The sequence below is a fragment of the Heloderma suspectum genome, chromosome 2 (genome assembly GCF_057233095.1).
Source record: "Heloderma suspectum isolate Gila_16-S chromosome 2, 16-S_ref, whole genome shotgun sequence".
NCBI classification, from domain to species: Eukaryota; Metazoa; Chordata; class Lepidosauria; order Squamata; family Helodermatidae; genus Heloderma; species Heloderma suspectum.
In genome coordinates, this window is record NC_139459.1 from 287,256,227 (window position 1) to 287,282,600 (window position 26,374).

At 44.3% G+C, this 26,374-nt stretch overlaps 1 protein-coding gene across 2 annotated transcripts in view; it reads left to right on the forward strand.

The window, feature by feature from the left end:
• STAB1 (stabilin 1) overlaps nucleotides 1-26,374 on the forward strand; it is a 165,614-nt gene that overhangs the window by 89,806 nt on the left and 49,434 nt on the right. For both annotated transcript variants that reach the window (XM_084839737.1, XM_084839739.1), the window contains exons 32-44: nucleotides 173-274; nucleotides 778-885; nucleotides 4,787-4,918; nucleotides 5,221-5,349; nucleotides 11,126-11,182; nucleotides 11,558-11,653; nucleotides 14,446-14,641; nucleotides 15,219-15,317; nucleotides 16,189-16,234; nucleotides 17,698-17,777; nucleotides 21,240-21,365; nucleotides 22,195-22,268; nucleotides 24,263-24,334. In XM_084839737.1, coding sequence (XP_084695863.1) covers nucleotides 173-274; nucleotides 778-885; nucleotides 4,787-4,918; nucleotides 5,221-5,349; nucleotides 11,126-11,182; nucleotides 11,558-11,653; nucleotides 14,446-14,641; nucleotides 15,219-15,317; nucleotides 16,189-16,234; nucleotides 17,698-17,777; nucleotides 21,240-21,365; nucleotides 22,195-22,268; nucleotides 24,263-24,334 — 1,317 coding nt within the window. The remainder of the gene's footprint in view (nucleotides 1-172; nucleotides 275-777; nucleotides 886-4,786; nucleotides 4,919-5,220; nucleotides 5,350-11,125; nucleotides 11,183-11,557; nucleotides 11,654-14,445; nucleotides 14,642-15,218; nucleotides 15,318-16,188; nucleotides 16,235-17,697; nucleotides 17,778-21,239; nucleotides 21,366-22,194; nucleotides 22,269-24,262; nucleotides 24,335-26,374) is intronic.

The following is a 26,374-nucleotide window of genomic DNA, read 5'->3' on the forward strand; positions in this document are numbered from 1 at the left end:
GTTCTAAAAGAGACCTTGATATTGAGCTACAGAGAAGAGTCCATTTCTTGGTTCCCAAAGACCATTCTCTCCTTTCAGGCTTAACTAAACCCCAGTGCTTAACTAAACCATTTCCAGTGATAGAAAACAGGGTAGCAGCCTGACCTCATTTCCCCGTTTTTCCTGAATTCAGGTTCTGCTACCAACATCAGGTGGCATCCCGCCAAGTGTTCCAGGTCTGCTACAGCAACTTAATGCGACACCCTCCTTCAGTAGGTTCAAAGAGCTGCTAGAGGTAAGCACCTCAGCTGAATAGCATTTAAATGTTGCTTTTCCTAATTTGAACCCACTAACTATTGTGCAGGTCTGCTTGGATGAAGGAAACTTCTTTTACCCTTGTATAGAAGTTTAACAAATGACAAAGACTGACTTTTGGAAGGAAAGAAAAAGGAGATTGTGATAGAGTGTTCAGACAGACCCTAGGAAGTGATAGCTGCAATCCACTCATAATCCTGTCACTTGTAATCTTAGAGAAATAATTTCCCTCATCAACTGCAAAATATTTATGACTTCTCATTCATGGGAACTATGAAACATTGCTGTGAATTACAAGACTATTGCTGTGAGAGTTATAGATGCCTCTTACAGATGCCTTCCAGCCTGAATCAGTCTCCCTTGAAACTCTCTAAACATTTCTGGTGTGTGTGTGTGTCTTTCTTTGTCTCCTTCCTGAGTTTTCTTCTGCTATTGTGGTCAGTAAAAATTTCCTTGCTTATTGTGTTCTCCTGAAACTTTCAGCAATACCAGTTGATTGCAGCGATTGAATCATCAAAAAAATATACTATTTTTGTCCCAGGAAATAGTTCAGTTGAGAAATATTGCCAAGCATCTAATATTACACAACTGGTAAGTTCTTTGCCCTTTAAAAAATATGTGTACTTAGTCTGCTATATGTATTTACCTGGTAATAAGCTTCATTGAACTTATTCTTGAGTAAACATTTATAGGATTGCACTGTTGGCCTATCAGAGAAGATTAGTGGATAAAGTAGCAGTTACAGGAATTCTGGGGGAAAGCGACCATGTTATACTTGAGTTCATGGTTCTAAAGGAAGCAAAAGCCGACAGTAGCCAAACCCGTACCCTAGATTTTAGGAAAGCTGATTTTAATAAACTCAGTACAATGATAAGTAAGGTCCCATGGCAAGCAACTCTAATGAGAAAAGGAGTCCAAGATGAGTGGGAGTTTCTAAAAAAGGAAATTCTGAAGGCACAATTACAAACAATTCCAACAAGAAAAAAGGGTGGAAGGCAACAGAAGAAGCCAATGTGGCTTCACAACAAGCTTAGAGAGGACGGAAAGTCACTTACCTTTTCGCAGGTGTGATTCGCGGTGTGGGGGGAGGTGCTCCATCTCTCCCCCCGGAATTCTCCCTGGCCAGAGCTTTCGTCCAGAGCTGTTCACAGCCAGAGTTCCGGCCACGGCCAGGCTGCTGTGGATGCAAATGGCAGCTGCCATTTGTGTCCTGCCAGGCTGCCGTGATAGGCTATGTAAGTATTTACGTAGCCTATCACGGCAAAGAGCAGGAACGCAAATGGCGTCCGCTACGCCGTTTGCGCCACTGCTCTTTTCGTGATAGGTTATGTAAGTATTTATTTAAGTATTTACGTAGCCTATCACGGTAAAGGCAGCCAAGTGGCCACCATTTGTGTGGCTGCCTTTACCGTGATAGGCTACGTAAATACTTACGTAGCCTATCATGGAAAGAGCAGCGGCGCAAACGGCGTAGCGGCCGCCGTTTGTGTCCCTGCTCTTTGCTGTGATAGGCTACGTCAATACCTAACGTAGCCTATCACGGCAGCCTGGCAGGACGAAAATGGCGGCCACAGCAGCCGGCTGAAAGACCAGCTGCTGCCACTGGAGCAGCCACCACCACCCCAGGTAAGTTTTTTTCTGGGGGGATTCCGCAGGGTGGCGGGGGGTGGGAGGCCGTTCCGCCACGGGTTTCAGGGGGCTGAATGCCAGTGCATTCGGCCTCACTGAAATCCGTGGCAGAATTCTCCGCCATCCCTAAGAGGACCTGAAAACAAAAAAGGACACATATAGGAAGTGGAAAGAAGGCCAAGCAACAAAGGAAAAGTACAGGCAGGTAGCACAGAATTGCAGGGATGGCGTCAGGAAGACTAAAGCTGAGAACGAGCTGAGGTTAGTGAGAGATGCTAAAAGCAACAGAAAGGCTTTCTTCAGCTACGTGCATAGTAAAAGACAGAGGAAAGAAATGGTGGTTCAGCTATTAAATAAGGATGGCAAAATGATAACAGATGACAAAGAAAAGGCAGAGGTGCTCAATTCCTACTTTGGCTCAGTCTTCTCCCAAAAGAGGGTCTATGACCCCCCTGGCAAAGGCGAAGTGCAGGCTGAAGGAGCAGGATTGCAGCTTGAGATCGACAGGCATATGGTCAAGGAACACCTAATTACTCTGAATGAGTTCAAATCTCCAGGGCCAGATGAACTGCATCCTAGAGTAATAAAGGAACTGGCAGAAGAACTCTCAGAACCGCTGTCTATTCTCTTTGAGCTAATGTTGTCCCTATCTTCAAAAAGGGTAAAAAGGAACCTGGGAACTACAGACCAGTCAGTCTGACATCAATCCCTGGGGAAATTCAGGAGCAGATGATAAAGCAATCCATCTGTAAGCACCTTGAAAACAATGCAGTGATGACTCGAAGCCAACATGGATTTGTCAAGAACAAATCCTGTCAGACGAATCTGATCTCATTTTTTGATCAAGTAACCTCCCTTGTGGACTGTGGGAATGCTGTGGACATAACATACCTTGACTTCAGCATAGCTTTCGACAAAGTGCCCCATGATATCCTGATGAGCAAACTAGCTCAAAGTGGGCTAAATGAAACAATGATCAGGTGGATCCACAGTCAGCTACAGAATCAATGGGATCTTCTCAAACTGGGGAGAGGTGGTGAGCGGGGTACCGCAGGGCTCAGTCCTGGGCCCAGTGCTCTTCAACATTTTTATTAATGACTTGGGGGAGGAGGAGGTGCAGGGAATGCTGATCACATTTGCAGATGACACAAAATTGGGTGGGATAGCTAACACTTTGGAAGACAGAAACAAAATTCAAAGTGATCTTGATAGACTGGAGCGCTGGGCAGAAAGCAGCAGAATGAAATTTAATAGGGATAAATGCCACATTCTGCACCTAGCAAAAATAAACCAAATGCACAGTTACAAGATGGGGGATACGTGGTTCAACAACACTACAAGCGAGAAGGATCTTAGAATTGTTGTCGATCACAAGCTGAATATGAGCCAACAATGTGATGTGGCTGCAAAAAAGGCAAATGCTCTTTTGGGCTGCATTAATAGAAGCATAGCTTCCAAATCCCGGGAAGTACTAGTTCCACTCTACTCAGCACTGGTTAGGCCTCATCCGGAGTACTGTGTCCAGTTCTGGGCACCACACTTTAAGAAGGATGCAGACAAGCTGGAGAGGGTTCAGAGGAGGGCAACAAAGATGATCAGGGGACTGGAAACAAAGCCCTGTGAAGAGAGACTGAAAGAACTGGGCATGTTTAGCGTTGAGAAGAGAAGACTGGGGGGAGATATGATAGCGCTCTTCATGTATTTGAAAGGTTGTCACAGAGAGGAAGGCCAGAATCTCTTCTCGATCATCCCAGAGTGCAGGACACAGAATCATGGGCTCAAGTTACAGGAAGCCAGATTCCGGCTGAACATCAGGAAAAATTTCCTGACTGTTAGAGCAATATGACAATGGAACCAATGACCTAGGGAGGTGGTGGGCTCTCCCACACTGGAGGCATTCAAGAGGAGGCTGGACAGCCATCTGTCAGGGATGTTCTGACCTGGATTCCTGCATTGAGCAGGGGGTTGGACTCGATGGCCTTGTAGGCCCCTTCCAACCCTACTATTCTATGGTTCTATGATTCTTCGTGGGCAAGGCAACTTTGTTGAATCAGATTTTGGATTCAATCTTCTGAAGTCACATTTTGCTTCACACACTGCAAAATTCCTATATGGAAGGCATGCTCCATCAAATGAATTTTGAACAGGAATTTTCTACTGCATGTGTGTATGATAGGCAGCTATAGTTCACTGTGGCTTCCCAGATCAGGTGTGCAATGAAAAATGCACATGTGAAATCATCAGATGTGAAAGTCTAGAGGTTAGCATAGATCTGTCTTCTTTTCAGAAACATTGTAACTTGTGAGGCAGTTCTAACTCAGCCTGGCATGCAATATGGCTATAGGTAACTGCACAATTTCCAGAACAAATGCTTGGAATGCTTTCAAGATATTTTAACAATGGCATATATTAATATCTCACTTTCACTAATCAGGTAGTTTGAGGAAGACTCTAGTATTATCTTTCAGCATGGTATGAAAATCAGTATGAACTTGAGTTCAAATCCCTCCTCCATGAATTCACAGAGTGGATTTGGCAATGTGCTGTATTTCTGGCCATGTTCCACAACCTGTCAAATGGAAATAATTACTTTTTTGATCTTGGGAGTGATTTTGCTGCAACTACGACTCCTTCTACATTTGGGTTTTTATCAAATTAAAATGAATAAAGATGCACTTATAAAAGATCTGGTTGAACAACGCAAAACAACATTAGTTGCTGCATTAGTTAAATGCAGTGAAATGTAGGTCTCATTGTCAAACAAAATTACTGCTTACCATTATAGTGTCTGCTTCTTATGTTTCCATATCATTTTTCATAAAAATTACTGAATATTTTGTATCCGGTGGGCCTTGGTTTCTAGGATAAGGACACTGTACAGTACCACATCATACTTGGAGACAAATTGTTACAGAAAGACCTGAGGAATGGAGATCACAAAAGCACAATGTTAGGATTCTCCTATTGGCTGATGCTTTATAAGAACATCAATCAGGTGAGGCTGAGTTTCAAATTAGGCTTCAATCCTGCAGTGTGTTAGAGAAGCCTTGTTAAACAAGGATCAGGTTGCCTTATTGACAGCCTGCAGTGAGGGCATATGGGATGCTGAATTGCCATGTTGGCTCTGGAAAGGTTTTCTTTCCATGCTAAAGTTTTATAATGCTGGCAGGATAACATGAGAATGTCCTCTTTCTAAGTCCTATCTGTCCAGTGCTGATATAAGAATTAATGTTGGAATCATTGTGCTTTTCTGGTGCTTACCTAGATCTTGCCTCTTACCATTCCTTCTTGTTGCAGACTTATGTGAACAAAGTCCTTTTGGATGGCCCATTTGTTGAAACAAGAAATGGAATTTTGATTGGGGTTTCTCAAGTTCTGCAAATTCAGAAAAATCGTTGTAATGCCAATACCACAACAATAGAAAAGGTAAAGTGTTAGAGAGTTTTCATTTCTTCTTTGCTTACTCTAGAATTAATTAGATGTGGCTAAAGTTTAGTTTAGGCCCCTGAAAATATTGGTTGTTTGAGCCAGTGGTTGACAATTGTCTGTTCCGATTCAACTGTGATAGACTGTAACTTTCAAGCCTTAATATACTTAAGCTTGCATATGTAGGTGTCCTCTATTGAGCTTGTATAGTCATTCCACAGTACTGATGCTGTGGCATGACCATGCCAACCCTTCCCAAACAGTGCTAGTGCTGTCCACCCTTTGTATTGATAAGTGATGTTTGCAGTCACTGAAGGAATTCATGGGGGAGGAGGGGAATTGATGCCCTTATCAGACCTTTTTGATGTCTCCAGTGTGCCCCTTAGTGCCCATTTCACATTCACACTACACACACATTAGTGAACCAGGACCACGAACCAGATGCCCTACAGCAGGGGTGGACAACTTGTGACCCTCCAGATGTGTTGGCCTACAAACTCCCAGCATAGCCAGTGGTGAAGGATCATGGGAGTTAGGCCAAAGCATCTGGAGAGCTACAAGGTTGCCCAGCCCTGGCCTAAGTCTACTCCCCATTTCCTATAAATTGGAAGGCAGGTATCAGGTGCTGAAGGGAATGGTATACAATAGAGTGCACTGAAGTGGTGGTGGTGGTGAATTCAGTGGAATGGATATTTTTCAGTGAAAAGGTAATATGCGTAGCCCCTCAGTGTGATGCTGATAAAGAATATATTTATTTGTTACATTTATATCCTGCCTTTTCCTCCAAGGAGCCCAAGATGGTAACATGATCTTCCTTCTCTCCATTTTATCCTTCACAACAAACCTGTGAAGTAGGTTAGGCTGTGAGTTCTTGAGTCACCCAGTGAGCTTCATGCCCATAGCACAGTGGTAGAGCACATGCTTTGCATGCAGAAGGTTCAATTCCTGGCATCTCCGGGTAGGACTGGGGAAAAGTCCCAAAGAGTCGCTGCCGGTCAGTGTTGGCAATACTGGGCTAAATTGGGTGGTGGCGATGCAGTTGAAGGCACACTTGGAAGAAGCTGATTATCTAGATCCATTTCAGTCGGGCTTCAGGCCTGGGCATGGGACAGAAACGGCCTTGGTCGCCTTGGTGGATGATATGAGGAGGGCTCTGGATAGGGGCGAATGCTCCTTCCTTGTTCTCCTCGACATCTCAGCGGCTTTTGATACCGTTGACCACGGTATCCTCCTGGACTGCCTGGAGGGGTTGGGCATTGGAGACACCGTATTACGGTGGTTCCGGTCCTTCCTCTCCGGCAGGTACCAGAGGGTAGCACTGGGAGAGGAGGTTTCCGACCCATGGCCACTCACTTGTGGGGTGCCACAGGGTTCCATCCTCTCCACGATGCTATTTAACATCTATGTGAAGCCGCTGGGGGCTATCATCAGGAGGTTTGGGGTGCGGTGTCATCAATATGCGGATGACACGCAGCTCAGCCTCTCATTCAAATCTTCACCAAGGTTGGCCATAGAATCCCTGTCCAAATGTCTGGAGACAGTGAGTGGCTGGATGGGGAGGAATAAGCTGAAACTGAACCCTGACAAGATCGAGGTACTTTTGGTGGGAGACAAGAGGAGGCTGGGGGACATTGACCTGGTGTTGAATGGGGTACGGTTACCCTTGAAAGACCAGGTCCACAGCCTGGGGGTCATTTTGGACTCCCAGCTGTCCATGGAGGCTCAGGTGTCAGCTATGAGCTGGGCAGCGCTGTATCAATTCCATCTGATATGGTGGCTGCGCCCCTTCCTTCCCGACCATCTCCTCCCATCGGTAGTACATGCCCTGGTCTCCTCTTGTTTAGACTACTGTAATGCGCTCTACATGGGGTTACCCTTGAAGACGGTTCGGAAGCTGCAGCTGGTACAGAACACGGCAGCTTGCCTGATTAAAGGCAGCCGCTTGCGAGATCACATCACTCCAGGAGTTGCTGAAGGAGTTGCACTGGTTACCAGTTGTTTTCCGGGCCAAATTCAAGGTGTTGGCTTTGACCTTTAAAACCCTATATGGTTCCAGCCCAACCTATCTTAAGGAGCGCCTCCAGCAGCACCAGACAGGCCGCTTAACAAGATCAGCCTCGGATGGCCTTCTCTCTGTCCCATCAGCCAGGACAGCTACACTGGTGGGGACGAGGGAGAGGGCCTTTTATGTGGTGGCCCCCACTCTGTGGACCTCCCTCCCTAGGGAACTCCGCCATGCCCCCTCTTTAATGAGCTTCCGCTGTGCATTAAAAAAGTGGTTTTTCAGGCAGGCATTTGGGGTGGGTTAGGGTATTTTAGAAAATGTCTTTATTGTAGAATTTTATTGTTTTAAACTGTTTTATTATATACTTTGTACATTGCCCAGTGTGGCTGGGTGACCAGCCAGATGGGCGATTAATAAATTTAATTAACTGATTAATAAAATTAATTAATTAATTAATTAATGGTCTGGCTCAGTATAAGGCAGCTTCCTATGTTCCTATGGCCCTGTGGGGACTAGAGCCTGGGTCTCCCGAGTTCCAGTCCAGCACTAGCTCTAAACACCACCTCAGTGGCTCTGGAATATATTCCATTGGAATATGGTCTTCAAAACTATTTGACACCTCTGACCCTAAAAGTCCTTCCTTAACCCATGCTGTACACCCAGTTTTGTTTTGGTTATTTATTTATTTATTTATTTATTCATTCATTCATTCATTCATTCCATTTCTATACCACCCAATAGCTGAAGCTCTCTGGACAGTTCACAAAAATTAAAACCAAACGGCACACAATAAAACAATATAAAATATATAGAACATTAAAACCACAATATAACAATACAACTACAATAAAACCTAGCAGCAGTGCAGGAATTTAAAATACAGATTTAAAACAGCAAAGCTAAAAGTCTAGAAAGCTAAAATGCTAAAATGCCTGGGAAAATAAAAAGGTCTTCACCTGGTGCCGAGAGGAATACAATGTAGGTGCCAGGCGAACCTCACTAGGGAGCTCATTCCAGAGCCAGGGTGCCACAGCAGAAAAAGCCCTCCTCCTAGTAGCCACCCACCTCACTTCCTTTGGCAGGGGCTCACGGGGGAGGGCCGCTGACGATGATCTTAAGGTCCAGGCAGGCACATATGGGAGGAGGCGATCCTTCAGGTAACCTGCCCCAAGCCGTTAAGGGCTTTGAATGTTAATACCAGCACTTTGAATCAGGCCCGGAAATGGACTGGCAGCCAGTGCAGCTGAAAAAGTACTGGCGAAATATGAGCTCGCTGGCCAGTCTCTGTTAACAATCTTGCTGCCCTATTTTGGACTAGCTGAAGTTTCCGGTCCGTTTTCAAAGGCAGCCCCTGTATAATGCATTGCAGTAATCCAGATGAGAAGTTATCAGAGCATGGATAACTGTAGCTAGGCTATCTCTGTCCAGATAAGGGTGCAGTTGGTATACCAGCCTAAGCTGATAAAAAGTGCCCCGTGCCACTGAGTTCACCTGTGCCTCAAGTGACAGTTCTGGATCCAAGAGCACCCCCAAACTACAAATGTGATCCTTTAGGGGGAGTGCAACCCCCTCCAGAACAGGTTGAATATCACCTAGCCGGACAGACGAACCACCCACTAACAGTACCTCCGTCTTGTCTGGATTGAGTTTCAGCTTATTGGCCCTCATCCAGTCCATTACCGTGCCCAGGCCCTGATTCAGAACAGCCACTGCCTCACCTGGTTTTGATGAGAAAGAGAGGTAGAGCTGGGTGTCATCCGCATATTGATGGCACGTCAGCCCACACCTCTGGATAACCTCCCCAGCAGTTTCATGTAGATGTTAAACAGCATGGGGGATAAAATAGAGCCCTGTGGAACCCCATGGCACAATTGCCATGGCACAGAGCAATAATCACCCAGCACCACCGTCTGGAATCGGCCGTCCAAGTAGGAGCAGAACCACTGCAGAGCAGTGCCTCCAACTCCCAATCCAGACAACCTATCCAGAAGGATACTATGGTCGATGGTATCGAAAGCCACTGAGAGGTCCAGGAGAATCAACAGGGTCACACTCCCCCTGTCCCTCTCCCAGCAGAGGTCATCCCACAGGGCGACCAAGGCAGTTTCTGTTCCAAAACCGGGCCTGAAGCCCGATTGAAATGGATCTAGATAATCCGTTTCATTCAACAGTGCCTGGAGCTGTCCTACAACCACCCGCTCAAGCACCTTGCCCAGGAAGGGGATGTTGGCCACTGGCCTATAATTGTTAACATCCTCTGGGTCCAGGTTAGGCTTTTTTAGGAGTGGTCTGATTACTGCCTCTTTTAAAGTGGCAGGCACCACTCCCTCTCTCAAGGAGGAATTTACAACCTCCTGGACCCAGCTGAACATCTCCTTGTTTGATTTAATAAGCCATGAAGGGCAAGGGTCAAGCACACAAGTGGTCGATTGGACTTGACCAAGCACCTTGTCCGCATTCTCAGGCCTCAATAACTGAAACTCATCCAATAAAACTGGACCAGACGGTGCTCTGAACGCCTCTACCAATGGAACTGCATTAATCGTGGTGTCCAATTCATGATGAATCTGAGTGACTTTATCTTCAAAGTGCCTTGCAAACTCATCACAGCATGCCACCGAGGGTTCCACAGTCTCTCTCCCTGGCCCAGAATGTAACAGGCTGCGAACCACTTGGAAAATCTCCGCTGGATGACACTGAGAAGATGCAATGCTGGTGGAAAAGAATTGTCTCTTTGCCACCCTCACCGCCACAGAGTAGGCTCGATAGTGAGCTCTTACCTGTGTTCAATCAGACTCAGCATGAGTTTTCCTCCACCTGCGTCCTAGCCGTCTCCCCTCTTGCTTCATTGCCCTCAGCTCGGGTGTATACTGAGGAGCTGGCCAGGCTCTGCTCAGAGGGAGAGGGCGCTTGGGCGCGATCTTGTCAACCACCCGAGTCATCGCTGCATTCCACAGAGTGACCTGGGCTTGGACATGAGCACCGGCCATACCAGCAGGAAAATTCCCCAGAGCTCTCTGGAATCCATCAGAATCCATTAGCCCCCGGGGGCAGACCATTTTAATGGTTTTTAGTAGTTTTGAGTTGCTACGATCCAGACCAGGAGACAACCTGATTTGTCAGAGACATCTGCCTGTAGCTGAATCCGCTTATCCAAATCCTTTCTGGTCTATGAATCCTTCCTTCTATGAATGCATAGAAGGAAGAAAAATAACAACAACATACCCAGGGATTTAATATTTGAACGGGGCAATGGTCTGCATGAAGTGATTTGTTAGATCTTAGTAATACTTCCTAATGACTAGGCCCTGGAATTCCAACACCATTGCTTTTATTTAAGTTGTATAGTTTGCTGCATTGCCAAAAGCCTTCAGGTTGGGTTACCTAGAATCTTATAGGGCTCACAATCTAGGGATCTATAGATTGCCAGAAATATGGATATCACAGAAAAGATTGATGCCATTCAGAGTAAAAACCCTTGGTGGATTGGCATATAAGTGTGGAAGAGGCCTGTGACTAGGGATATTGGTAAATCTTGAGATAGGAAACAGGGCAGGGGTAACAGGGGATTGGAGACTGGGACAGATTTTTTTTTAAAGTCTTAACAGTGCCATTAAGCATATACTCTGTCATAGCAGCTTTTAGAAAATAATAATTAATTGCTGATGCATTGTTATGATCTGCTGACCACACCATATTCCTATAGACTGAATTTTTAACATGCTCTGCAACATGCATTGATTTGACCCCCTTTTTTCCCCTGCACTCTAGTCAAGATGTGCTAAGTGTGACAAAAAGATCAAGTGCCCACCAGGATCAGTGCTTCCAGTAAGTTTTGTTTTACTTCAAAGCTTTCTCTTCACAACATAATGTGGCAATTTGTCCAGTACTTCTTTTAAAAACTGCGGTGGTATTTCTCAAAAGAAAAAACTCCTCTCACCCCATCCCCAAGTTCGAAAGCACACAAAAGAGACAACAGACATCTCACCGGAGAACTGTCTCCAAGCTTTTACAAGAAGTTAGCTCTGGTCTTGACTTTCTGAAGGTGCAAGATCTTTTGGCCAGATACTGCTTTTATGTTGAGGCTGCTCACAGATTGAGAATAAAAGACATTTCTTGGTTAAACCCGGGAGTTGTCTGTTTGGAATACATACCTGGTTTTGTTCTAACTGGATACAATGTTGTTGTTGTTTTAATCGGCAGGAAACACCAGGGAGAGGCAGCCTTCCTCATTGCGTATATAGGTCTGGAGGCAAGAAATTTGTCGGCTGTTATTTCACCTGCGTCAAAGTTTCCTTGGTAAGCAAGCTTTACTGTATAAGAATATAAATGCATGACAACCTTACAGGAAACCATTCCACTCCTTGTGTGAAATTCATACTCATTTTATTGTGGCTGGCACAAATATGCTCATTTCCTTGCATCAAAGCAGTGAGAATCTGTTCTCTGTTCTCCTTCTGTTGCCAAGGAAGGGGTGTGTGGAGGCTCTCTATTTAAGTTGTGTAGGAACTGGAAGCCCCCTTCGCAGCTATGGCTAAGGATCTACGGATTTTGTAAAATCTGTTCTGTCCTTATTTTGGGGATTGTCAAGTGCGTTTTGTTCCATTATCCGCTCATTGTCAGAATTAGATTTTTTCCCATTTCCTGAATTTGCGCAAATTCGCTTTTGCATAATTTGCACTTGCAAAAATGAGCAAATACTCACCCAAACCCCCAAATCCTCTCCAAAATGTGCATTTTCATGCTTTAGCCTATGAGGGAAATGTGTATTTTCATCCGGTGTTCCTTTATTTTACATATTTTTCTATGACTAAATTTGCATAAAATTCTGGATAGTAAAAAAAACAGTCCACAAGTCTACGGAACCCTTGCGACTCAGGAAAAGCTGGTCTGCTGCGGAATCTGCAGGTCAGATTCATAGAAATCTGAACTCATTTGATTCCGTTGCAGACATCCAACATCCCTAGCCATGACATCCTCCCTTGCAGCTGGCCTGGGAGGGTTCAGGGCCCAATTTATTTATTTTATTTATTAAATGCCTTATAAAACAAATTTCTCTAGGCAATGTTCAATTTAAAACATCCTCATAACGCAAAAAATACAAATAAAATCCCAATAAAAACAATCAATAATATAAACCGAATAAACATGCCAACACATCTTAAAATATAGTATGAATGCAAAGTTAAAATGACCATCTTGTATAAGTGTTAAAACCATATTGCAGAGACTATAATAATAAACCTAAACAGTAAACATTCTAAAATACTTTAAAAGCCCCGGAGAACAGGAAAATCTTCATTTGGCACCAAAAAGATAGCAGTGTGGGCACCGTGTGAGCTTCCCTTGGTAGAGCATTCCAGAGCTGGGGACCACCACCGAAAAAGCCCTCTCTTGATGCCACCTTCATCCCTCAGCTGAAGAACTTGGAATACATTACTCCCAGAATAAAAGGGAAGGATGCTCCAGAGGTCTCTGTGTCATTGTTCTGGAAACAGTCCTGCCTAGGCCCAACATAGGATAACTTGCATAACTGGACCTGTTGATTTTTGGCGTATATTGTCACAGTTGCCATGCTGCTGCTGCTTTTATTTGTGCTTTTATTATGTGGTACTCAGGCACGGTGGTGTATTTATCCATTGCCTCCTTAACTATAGCCGAGCCTCTAGGCCCTTCCCCTTCTTTCATTAATCTAGGAGAAACCCTGCTTAAGGGCCCTGCCAGTTAAGTTACTAGCACTTCTGTGTAGCCTGAATTCCATAAGGTTCGACAGATAACCCATCAGCGATATCTTGAAGTGTTGCATTCCTAGTGCAATGTGACCCATGGGCAATGAGTTGGCCATTGCTGCCTTAGCATACTGGGGCAACTGTGTATTAAGCAGTAATCATGGGCTGCAACTTAGCTCTGTGGCCAGCCACCCTCATAGATTGTTTTCCCAGGCATTTCTGTTTGATGGGACCAATTTCTTCTGTGTTAATGCTTAATTTCACTTTGATCCTGAAAGGGTGCATGGCAAGAAACACTAAGGGAAAAAGCTCTCTCTTTGTCAAGTGGCTTCCAGGGGCCCTTCCAGAGGAGTGTTTACACCATCTACAAAAATGGATTATGTGGATAGACAATTTGTCCACTGAGTAGCTGCTTCTGTTGCATGGAAACTGTGTTTTCTCAGTGCTCAACTGGCAATATTTTGTTGCTGGCAAAGTATTATCCACCTTCTCCACACTGCTATATATGGTTGTCTATTGCAGTTTGGAATGCTGTGTGGGAACGATGTCAGTGCAGGTAGCGCGAACAACACACTTTCAGTTCCCACATGTCTGTTCCCTGCATGTATACTTGTTTGTTCCTGGATGGTATTTTTATGCAAGTGTTCTTAGGCATGTGGAATTCTAACTGGGCCAGAGATTAACGGTGTTTATATACGGAGCATTTATCGTGTGCTCGTCATTCCTTACAGTTATTTATGGGTTCTTTAGACAATGATGTGACCTTCTAGTTTCGCTTCAGTGTCTTTCACTTGTGAAAGTGAAAGTTAGTGCTTTTTTCACTTGTATATTTGCACTATTCCACTATACTACAGTGCCACCTAGAGGTTATATAGTGGAAAAGCAGGAAAGGAAATGCTCTTAGTTCTCAGATCTCAGTTCTGTGATGAAACCAAAAGTAGATACAGCAGATTAACAGCCTATTAACAGTGTCATGTAGAAAAGCTCTAACTTCTCTGGAAGCACAGTGCCAGATTCTTCTCCTTTCTCTTCCTGTCCCTCCGAACCCATAGCAACAGGATAAATATTTGAAGGAGAGGTCTTTTTGCTCATAATAGACATCATGTTGCTGTCAGTGTGATCACATGCCCCCCCCCCCCCAAGCACCACCACCCCATAGTTATATACATAACAAAAGCTCCAAAATGCTGATGCTATGTTGGAGATGTTAAGCAATGTAAATGCAATTATGGTGGCACAAACTAAATAATGAAAGCCATCTGAAACCTTTTGAAAGCAATTTTAACTATCAGTGTTAGCATATGTAGCATTTTGCTTTTTCCTAGTCTCAGGAGTCTAACTTTAGTCTGTTCATTTCTCGAGGTCTCTATCTGCTGTCCAGGTTACTATGGCCATATGTGTGAGATGTGCCCAGGAAAACCAGGCGGTTGGTGTTCTGGAAATGGGGAGTGTCAAGATGGTGTTGATGGCAGTGGAGAGTGTCAGTGCCAAGAAGGTTTCCATGGCACTGCCTGTGAAATGTGTCAGGCTGGAAGATATGGAGCCAACTGCAAATTGGGTGATTATGGTCAGAGTGTCACAATGAAGTTCTATGAGGCTTCTGGGGATGGAGGATATTTTATAGCAGAACATTATTCAACCAAGATTTTGTGGATTACTCACATACTTTGGCCTACATTTGGCTTCTAGGTTCCAATGCAGTTATAAGCAATTATAAATGCAAGATGCCTGGGAAAGAGGCAGTGACGTTCAGCTAGTGAGAAGGGAATTGTGGTGGCCAGGAAGTTATAGGAAAAATCAGCACAGGCAATATGCAATACTGCTGCTGTGCTTCCGGCATTTCTCTTGCTCTAGTGGGACTTACCACACGTGTAACAGGAACTAGCACTTCCAACAGTAATCCCAGAAAGGAGCAGAAAAGCTAATTTTTGGAATGTGACATGTCAGTGGAGCTCTGTGCTGAAAGCTCCATTTACGTGCCATTTACATGCCCTGATCACTGCAGGACCCACTAGCTTCCCATAGCACTAGCAGTGTGTTCCGCAAGAGCACGGGGAGCTCTTGGATACTTCCCCATGTCTTAATGTTAGCCTTGTGTGTGTATGCTTGACCAAGACTTAGTATTTTTTCCCCAGAATGCAATTGCCAGAGTAATGCGATATGCAATGAGGGGCTGCTGGGAGACGGAAGCTGTAACTGTGTCGCAGGCTTTAAAGGGGTCCTTTGTGACAAAGGTAAGCGAACAAAGGAGGTGGGTACACAGCACATGACTGTTTTTGCAGGCATGAAACCATGATGTTGCCAAACCTGGTGACTTAAAAAAAAACAAGAACCAAGGGGGAAATCTTAAAATGTGATGAGACAAATTCCAGGAGACCACCCATGTAAGTCTTGGTGGCAGCAAAAACACAAAAGACTGACAATACCTTAGAAATAAGCTAGTTATTGAGGTGATTCAGAAGGTAGGACTGCAAATGTAGGGTGCAAATCTGGAAGATAAGTGAAGTATAACTGGAGAGCCACAAGTGCTAAACATGAACACTGTACATAAATTAAACATCTGTTGGAACATCAACTTCAGTTGTTGAAGCAACGGTGCAGCTGGGGCTGGATTTGGCCAGGGCCCTCCAAACCCAGAAAGTAGCAGATAACGGGGGCAGTGGGAAACAGGCTCAGCATCAGGACGTGGGCTGGTGTGGGCGTGCTGGGGTGGATACAGGTCATTGCAGCAACCTTTCTTCTTCCTCTTCCTCTTCTTTTTACTTTATAAGGGTGGCTGGCATGGTTACAGATGCTCATTTTATTGTTTTTACTTTAAATAAATTATCTTTTCCTACCACAAAATGTTGATTATTATTCCAAAGTCAATGGGCAGAATCCAATGAGGTGCTTCTGCCCCCACCAGTGCTCTGGTGTCTAAAAACCAGGTTGAGGGAGGCTGCTCTATAGGCATACCTTCACCCTGTGTGGCATTAGGTGATTTGACATAGACCTTAAATCCTAACTGCATTCTAATTTCTAGTTTTCAGTAGGCTAGACACTGTTTCAGATAGGTCTTTATTGCTTGATGAGAAAATAATATTCTAATAAAACACTCTCTTGCAGAAACGGGAAAGGATTTCTGCAATGGCACTTGTCATGATGAAGCCAAGTAAGTACAACAGTTCCAGCACAGATATTAAAACATGCTCGACACTATTTGAATTAAGGAATTAGAACCTGGAAGCCAACCTTTTGGCCAAGCATCTGCATTGTTAATTGCGCCCTGCTTTGAAGTCACCTTGCCGCTTATTAAAGTGACCCTGCCCAATGGGGATTAAGGGAAGGTCCTTCATAAGCAAAGTCTCAATGGCAAAGTATATGCTTTGCATGCAGAAGGTGTTGGGTTCAATCCCCAGTATCTCCAGGTTGTTGTTGTTGTTGTTGTCGTTCAGTCGTGTCCGACTCTTCGTGACCCCATGGACCATAGCATGCCAGGCCTTCCTGTCCTGCACTCTCTCCCGGAGCGTGCTCAAGTCCATATTCATTGCATCAGTGATGCTATCTAGCCATCTCATCCTCTGCCGTCCCCTTCTCCTTTTGCCCTCCGTCTTTCCCAGCATCAGGGTCTTTTCCGGAGAGTTTTCTCTTCGCATTAGGTGGCCAAAATATCTCCAGGTAGGGCTAGCAAAAAACTCGTGCCTAAAACCCTGGAGAGCTGCTGCCAGTCAGTGTCGACAGTCCTGGGCTAGATGGACCAAAGTCTGACTCAGTATAAGGGAGCTGCCTATGTTCTCATCAAGATCTTGTTGAATTTAAATTGCAAATGTCTCTCAAAATACATCTTCCCCTTCTGAAAATGAAATCTGAACAGGCAAGCCATTCCTTACCCATACCATTCCCTTTCATTTGATATTACCAAGAAGAATATGGCTAAGTTGTATCTGCTGTAGAGAAGCGATTTCATAGCCACCGATTCTCGTGTCAGCATTAGACACTTGTCAGCGGGTTTCAGTTATAAGCAGCTGGGATTCTTGCTGGCGCATCTCACTCAGAGAGGGAGATGCCATAATTCCACCTTGGGCATCTCATAGAAACACAAGGTGCAGCAAACATGAATAACTTGTGCTTCCTGCTATTCCTGCCTTGGTGTCTTAACCATTGGGCCTGATCTACTCAGGACCTACCCTAAAAAGAATCAAGGATACCAATATGACGTAAGTCCACTTATATGAAAGAATGATGTACAGTTTATTGATGGAAAGTGGATGCAGACAATAAAAGCAACGACAAGCTTAGATACTTGTGTAACGTCACTCTCAGTGTAGTAGTTACACACGCATGAGCAAAGGAAGTGGGCAGCAGGCTAGGTTGCTAGGTTGAGAGTGGTGCACCTTGGAGATTCATCAGCCCAATGAAGACCCAGTAATGAGTTTTGGCTATTGGATGGTATAGAAATGTAATAAATAAATAAAACTAAAATAATGCTGAAGATCCAGGCTGGTCAAATTGCCTGAGTCCTGGTATTAATATTTGGTATCATGCTGAACCAGTGTGTGAAATTTGATAGATAGATATAGATATAGATATAGATATAGATATAGATATTCTCAAGCCTTTCCTACTCTATTTCAGTTGCATCAGTGACTCTACCACTTCCCAACCCACTTGTTTGTGTTCTGCTGGATATACTGGGAATGGAACCCATTGTACAGGTATTTCTGGCAAATGCTTTCCACACAGGATTCATACCTGTAAAAGCACAGGCTTCCACGGATAAGTAGTCTTATGTTCTCCTCCACTCATGGTCATATGTTTCATTTTTGAAAAGGTTGTAAAACACACTTGGGGCTGGCTCACATATGCATGATCATCCCTTGATAACTTCAGCATCAAGCTGTGACTTGTATGTGTGAATGAGCCATCATAGAGATAACATTGTTAACAAAATTTTTATATCATCTCAGACCCGATGCTTTTCAACAGGCTCAGTTCAGCCACTCAGCTGCAAACCATTACATGGAGAGAAATGAAGTGATTTTATGCATGTCTGAACCAACCTTAAGGCATGATCACATTGCATCCCAAGATGGAAAAAAACTGGCCTGAATTTGAGTGATAAGAGCTTTTGTAGGAAGTGTCCCTTACATGGTTTGGCTTCATGCCAAAGATGATTATTTTAGGGAAGTAACTGATGGCATCACAGAATGTGGTTTTGGGGTTAAACAGAATGTTCTCTCTTTTTGTTCCATCAGAATCTTATGGGGGAGGATTTAAAGGCACATTTCATATGAGCCTTTGAAAAAGCCTTCACGACAATCATTTCATGTTGATGCCTTCACGCAAATGCATTTTGCTACAGCTTAACATGATAGAAAATAAAAAATTTCTGTGCACTGCAGAGGATACATTCCAAATACAAATTCAGAAGACACAGAAAGAATAAAACCCTGAAATAAAAGTAAAGTTACAACAAAATAACACTGCTCTCTACCTCCCACCCACCCCCTTAGCATGATTAGTAATTATGCAAACAGCAGGTACTTCAAGTAGTTAGTGCCAAGCTAATCAAATTATTATGCCAGCTTGATGTATAACAGTTTAAATAGCTCCTCTTCAGTTATCATTCTCCTTGGAATCTGCAGTAATCTTCAAAGTAAACAAAACAGCTTCATTTTAATCAGGCATCCTTGTTTTTCTGGCATAAAGTACAACTTCTCATAAAACAGGCATTTCAAAGCAATCAACCAGAAGCTGATCAGATCCAGGTTATGAATTCTACATTTCAGTCCGAGGAGAATATTGTTAAGCATCTGCATGCACACAAGGCATACATACCATGTTTTAAAAGTCATGTATTTAAATTAGGGATTTAGTGTTTTATTAAAACAAAACTGACAATTTAACAACAGGCTCAGATGAATGAAGTCTACTAGTAAAATAAACCAGGCTGATGAAACCAGAACCAAATGAAATCATCATGTCCAATATGTACTCAGGTTACTCAATTCCAGATGGCTGGACCTTATTTTTGCACCCATTTTACACATTCTTGCCCACTGAAAACAAAAGAATTTGAGGGGATGGACAAAAAGGAAGACATGGAATGGCCATTTAAATGCATTGATTCCTTCCGAGTGACCACAAGAAATCATTGGAAGATTTTCGGTACCATCTTCAAATCAAAGTACTGGTAAAAGGAAAACATTAGTTGTTCTTAGGAACCATCTCCAGATCAAAGTATGTGCTTACACAGTGGTTTTAGGGAGCAACTCCTATGATCACTTACACTGTACTTTCTAGGGATCATCTCCAAATAGACAAACCCATTGAAATAAATAAATGATGGAGACTTAACTTTGGGTTTTTAGGCACCATCTGCAAAATGACTGGAGTTCAGTGGTGGTGGTTGTCATTGTTTTAAAAATCTAAGCATGTCCTTGATCACTAGTAGCCTTGATCATCTACAATAATTGTGCTAAGATTCATGCCTCCTCTAGGTGGCCTTTTTTGTTGTTAACTGGAAAGTTTTTTGTTTTGTGCTGAGACCGATGTGTTACAGGGAACTACTTTGCAAAATACTTCAAATGACCAGAGCATAAGAGTACTCACGGTTGTTTACGGTTTCTTTAGACAACTTCGTGATTCTCTAGTTCGCTTCTGTGTCTAGCAAGCACTTTTGGCAAGTCTTTTTTTAATGCAGGGAAAATGTGACATTTAATTGTGAAAGCCAAAGAAATCACTTTTTTCACTTGTGAATTTGCACTATTCCTCTATACCACAGTGCCACCTAGAGGTTATATAGCAGAAAAGCATGAAAGAAAATGGTCTTCATGTACTGCTCGGATCTCAATTCTGCAACAAAACTGAAAGTAGATACAGCTGAATTGCAGCTGATTAACAGCCTTGTGTAGAAAAGCTCATGATCTCTGTCAAGTGACTTGCCTCTTTGCCTCAGTTTAATTATAATGCACAGCATAAGTGTCTGCAGGGTCTTTGCCAGGGAGGAAGATGTAAATAGCATTTGATCTAGTTGGTTCCATTTACATGACCCCTTGGCTCTACCTGCCATTAGTTGCTGTGCCCTCTGCCTGCCCCCCCCCATCCCAATATGCACCAACCACCACTGATTCTTTATTATATATAGTTATAAATATTTACAAGGCATTTAATTAAGATAGTTATATGAAAATCTGTAGAAAAATGCTAGGAAAACTGTTCTACTTTCTCTCTTAATAAAAGCAGACAAAGAAAGCAGGTACCCCCTCCACCCCAGTTCTGTCTTTCTCCTTTCTTCTTCTTCTTCTTCTTCGGAACCTCAGTCTATCCAGTGAAAAAAACCCAGGTAACCATGACAATGACCCCAATACAAAATCCTTCTCATAATACATTGCTCGTCCTTGCACCTGTTTCTGGAATTTCATTCCAATTAACTCAGCCTTGTAAATCAAAACACGTTGGGGCAATTTCTTCTCTTGACACCAGGCTCCAAATCGAGGCCACTCAACAAGTTGCCCAGCTTGAATCGGTTTATGCAAGGCCAGTTCATCAGTCCAAAGGGCAATCCACATCATCAGATGTCAATAAGCAGAAGCTGTCAAACTTTGATTCAATCTGCATTCATCTGTCACAGCCTAACATTTGTGAATAAATGTTCACTTCTAAGAAGAAATAACGGCTTTCTCTAATCTTGTGCACAACTGTATTTATTGACTGATTAGCTGCCATTTTTTGAGCCTTAGACTTCTGAAAGTCTTTTTTATCTCGGTCCACTAGATGTCTCCTGGTAGGCTCATTGCAACGAAATGGTGCATTGCCTGCTGTTTTCCCCTGGCAATTAAGGAAGGTTATGCTGTATAAGCAAAACATGTTTGGGATCCTAACCTGCTTCTCTAGTCAAGGAGGGGGATTTCCACCAATCCTCCACCTCCCACACCATTTCCAGGGTCCCCTAATCCCAGGAGCAGATTTACTGGGGGTGGGGAGAGGATTGCAGAGGGAAGGGGAGAGGGAAAGCCCCATTCCATGAGCATGAGCTCTGTTCCCATCAGCGAAGGAAAGTTAGGATGCAAGCCATAGTCTTTGCCATGTGCTCAGCAGTTCACGAAGCTTGCGTGCCGTGTGTATGCACTGTCATCATGTGCTATAAACTAATTTCATTTCACTTTACAATGCAGAAATAGATCTTTGTGCAATGGGTAATGGGGGCTGCTCCGAACATGCCTCCTGCGCTAAAGCTGGGCCTGGTAGAAGGACCTGTACTTGTGAAGAAGGCTACGCTGGAGATGGGACTGTATGCCGGGGTGAGCGTCATGCTGTTTGAAGCAGATGAAATAGTGGACAGCTGATGTTTAGAAGATGAACGTTAATGCAAAAGCCAAAATAAGTGGCTAAATGTGGATGCATAAGTGGACCTACTTGGGGCACTTTAAAACTTTAAGCGGTATTTATGGCATGATAAGAAGGAGTTTGTGACCTGAAAGACTCCACCCCACTCAGACCTAGCACTTCATACCGTCTTACGTTGTTCTGCACATGCTGCATCCCACCATTCCTCCTGGGCAAATGGTTGGCTGCTTCATGCCTAGGTCAAGGAGAAGGTGATGTGGTTGTGATTGTGAGGCAATCGTGAGGGTGCTCGTCCAGCTGCTACTAGGACAGACTAGAGGGCTTGCCATCTGGATCAGTTCCCGTTTTTGTCCCGTATGTTAGTGGGGCCAATTTAAATATTGTGTAACAGGTATGAGTGTTCCATTTTGGAAGGCGAAACCTGCTCTAGCAGTGATCACAGAAGCCTCTTCTATGGAGTTGGGCCTTTCCTTCACAGGGCTGTCTTGAATTTTCCTTGGGACATTTTTGGCATAAAAAGGCTTGGTGGCATGGCGGGGGGGGGGGCAGGAGGGGAATGTTTTCTGTAAGACCAGAAATGTGCCTTTTTTGCTCTTGTTAACTCTTTTTCACTGATCCAGTTTCCAAACCACTTCACATATGCAACTATTCAATCCCAATACCATCTGCTCATGTATGCTGGGAAGTTGTTTTGTAAGGCAAATGCATTTCTGAATGGAAACACCCTGTTAGAAAGTTGGTATATGCTGTCTGGGTAACTCACATGTCTTATTCTGCATACAGAAATTGATCGGTGCCTAGAGAATAATGGAGGTTGCCACCAATATGCAGAGTGTGTTAAAACAGGCCCAGGTTTGGTAAGCAAACCCTTTTTTCATTCTGTTTTGGGACTCACTGTCATATTTTGGGGGCGGGGAGAGTAGTAGAACCCATATTATCACCCATATTATCAATATTCAGATATGAATATTCATATCTCCTGTTATCAAAATCCACAGTTTGTTCCCCATCTTGCCCCATATAAATGTAATCCTTAACTTCTGTTGTTCTTAATATCTGACAATGAGGACATATTCGTTTTCACTGAGCCATATGGGTGAAAAATGTTTTCCTGTACTCCACTGCCTCTGTTTGTTGAATGTACATGCTGAGTTCTTCTATTTCTTCAGCACAAAGGATTTGCTTTATATAATAAATTCTAGGTTCGCTGTTTGAAAAAATGGTAGTAAAAGATGTAGTCTGAGGGCTCCTTCACACCGGGCTTTTATCCTGCAATTCAGATTGCTCCTTCATGGAAGTTTGCGGGCTCTTTATATGACGCAGTGACCCTGCTGTGACCCCCTGGACTAAATGCCCTTTGTTCCGTTTTTAAATAGATCACAGGTAATGCGCTATCAAATTACCCCGTTGTGTTCTGCTTCAGTTTTTTCTGTGAAAAGAGTTAAAGCGGCAAGAAGAGGAGCAAGATCAATGAAAGATAACGGAAGACTCAGCTATGGGGAAAAGGAGGGGGGAAAGGGAGTGCATGTAAAGCGAGTCAGTTGTAATCCTGCATTTAAAACGGAAGCAGAAAGCCCTGTTTTAGATGCAGGGTTTTAAGCTGGTATAGAAATGCCCTGAATTTGCCAGAAAAATCACTTGAAAGCAATCCCTTCACTTGTAGAAATAATGCTAGGAATTGAGGTCCTAATGAACAATTCAGCTGTAGCAACTGCATCTTTGCACTCTTGCGCGCGCTCTCTCTCTGTCTCTGTCTCTGTCTCTCTGTCTTTCATTCAGTGTGCAGAATCACTAAGACCAGTATCTTTATAGGGGGGGGAAGAGTAAAAAAAAAAAAAAAGTACACTGATTTTACCTTTTTTATACACTTAAGATAGCACTTGTTAGTCTCATGGTACAATCTTGTGCATGTCTGCTTGTGCAGTGGTACTTACTCCCAGGTAAGTGGTTAAAGGATTGCACTGATAATTCTTAATCAAGAGGTTGTGAGGCTCTAACTGGCACCAGTGCAAATGCAAAAATCGAGGGTTTGCAGGTCCTCTCCCAGTCTGCCCCCACAGGTGAGGCTGGAGTGCTGTAAGGATGTGCTGTTCTGTTCCAAGTTGTGGTAGGGATGGAGGCAGGTTGGCTCATCAACAGAGTTGGTTACTGATGTGACACCAGCTGCCTGATAATATCTTTTACAATGCACCCCTTCCTTGTTTTCGTTCCACCTGTTTGGTGAAGAGGTGGCATAGGACTAGAAGTCTTGATGGAGAGGTGGGCTGGACTTGTGCCTTGCCAAGCACTGGTGGCAGTGGCTGGGGCTTCCCATGGGCATGGATCCCCCTTCCCTCCACCTGAGAGCTGTCAGGGCTGAAAGAGCCCCAAATGCGCAAATAGTTACATGCATGTAGAATCTGTGCACAGGTCAAGCTGAACTCTTGGAGAGCAGGAAGAGGGGTGGTCCACCCAACCCTGCTCCCTCTCTCTCTGCAGTGCGCACATAGAGTCTACACATTCACTGTGAAGTGTGGCAAGTGCTCCTCGAGAGCGTGGGCTTCGCTCACTCTCTCGCTCACTTATTTGCAAGACTATTAAAACTGCTGTGGCATTCTCACAGCTGGTGGCACTGTTTCTCCCTGGGGAGACGAGCAGCACATGGTGGTGCCTGCACATGCGCGCTTCCCAGACTCACCCCACTCTTCTGCTCTACCTGTGAACAGCAGAAACAGGCAGAGCAGGAGGACAGCGGGTTTCCGCAGTATTTCTCTTATTTTCAAGGCAGAAAATCGAGCGCTGCTCTTCTGCCTTACATTTTTAGAACTGAATGTAAAATGTTGACTGTGCGTCATTTTATTATCTCACACAGGTTGCCTGTAACTGTCTTCCCAAATACACTGGCGATGGCAAAGACTGCAAACCCATCGATCCTTGCAAGGAGGTTTGTGAGTGCTGCTCTGATACTCTAATCAAAGCGCAGTATCCAACTCTGCCTTTCCGTTCGCACAAGTGATGTTGTGCTAGCTCGGTTCTGAACTACGCGCAGGAGAAGACTCCAACTGAAATTACACCAGCGCAAGTATGGTTCTGCATTATGCTTGTACAACCCATTGTGCACAACTCTTGTGCAACCAGTTGCACAACTGCTTGCACATTCGGTTGAGCAAATGTAATGGGCAACTGCTTGCGCGATGGAAAGGTTCAGCAGAGCTCCACCAGTGCTATTTGAGTTTGTGGTATGGCACCATTAGATACTGCCCAACCACTACTAAATATTGTGTAGAGTTGTATCTAGTGAAACAGCACTTCTTCTTTAGTGATTTGCTTTCTGTATGATGTTTTTGCATCATGTTTTCAAAGGACGTCCATGGGTTTTTTGTTGGGGGTGGGGGATATGGTATTTTTTGGCCTAATGAAACAAATCGCAATTCTCCACCAGTGTAGTTGCACTATTCTGCTGTACCACAGAACCACCTAGAGGTTATGTATCAAAAAGTACAGAAAGGCAGGAAAAGCAAAAAACCTCTGTAAGTATCCAATCGTAATTCTGCAATGAATCTAGGGATGGCAGAGAATTCCGCCATGGATCTCGGGGAGGCCAAATGCCAGCGCATTCAGCCCCCCGAAATCTGTGGCGGAATGGCCTGCCCCCCCGCGGATCCCCCCGGGACAAGACTTACGTGGGGTGGATCTTCCGGGTGGCGGCGGCTCCGGTGGCGGCTCCAGTGGCGGTGGCGGCGGCCGGTCTTCCGACCAGCTGCCGCCGCCATTTCCCGTGTAAAAAAAAAAAAGATGTGATAGGCTACATAAAGATTTACATAGCCTATCACGGCTAGGTTAAAAACAACAACAACGTGATAGGCTATGTAAATCTTTACATAGCCTATCACGTCTGACTTTAAAAAAAAAACACGCGCGTACGCAAATGGCGGCGGCTACAGCCGCCGCCATTTGCGTTCTTTATTTTGGCCCGTCTTAGTCTACGTAAATATTTACGTAGACTAAGACAGCGAAAATAAGGGGGAACGCAAATAGAGTCCGCTACTCTATTTGCATTCCCCTTATTTTCACCGTCTTAGTCTACGTAAATATTTACGTAGACTAAGACGGGCCAAAATAAGGAACGCAAATGGCGGCCGTAGCCGCCGCCATTTGCGTATGCGCGTGTTTGTTTGTTTTTTAAAGTCAGATGTGATAGGCTACGTAAAGATTTACGTAGCCTATCACGGCTGACTACAGGGATGCAAACGGCAGCGGCTACAGCCGCCACCATTTGCGTCCCTGCTAGCCAGCGGCTGGATGTCCAGCTGCTGGCAGAGCCGGCCGGTGGCTCCGCAGAATCCCTGCAGAGCACAGCTGGCCGGCGAGGATTCCGGGGGGAGGGACGGAGCGCCTCCCCCTCCCCAGTGGAACCCGGCGGAGCCAGATAAGGCCAATTTTGTACATCGCTAATATGAATCCAGAAGCAGAAGCACTGGGTTAAGCAGCCTCATCTAGAAAAGCTCTTGAAGTGTTTTTTTTTTCTTGAGGGATCTCCTCAGTGCCACCTTTCTTTTTTTTTTAAAGCACATTATACAAAGGCCAGAGAAGAGCTAATAATGTGTTATGATAGTTTAGCAATTCAAGGTTGCCTTTCAGCTTGGAGATATGTCCATATCCTGTTGGGGATCATGAGGCTTGTAGTCAAGCCCTATGACTCCAGGTGGGAAAAGATGTTCAGCATATCAGCTGAGGAGAGGTTCCACGGGGCCTCTCTTGTGCTGAGGAAGCCATTCACTTCCTGCCGCTACCTTCTGCAAGATAAGTCCTTTTCAGCTTGCAGGAGAGGGAGGATTTAGAAGGGAAAGGGCTTTCCAAACAATTGACATGCATGCTCAAAAATGGTGTCTGTGTGTGTTGTGTGCAATGGGGTACCAGTCTGATGGGGAGTGAATTGGATTGGGGTAGCAGTACTAGGGGAGGGTACTTTATACCATTTCCA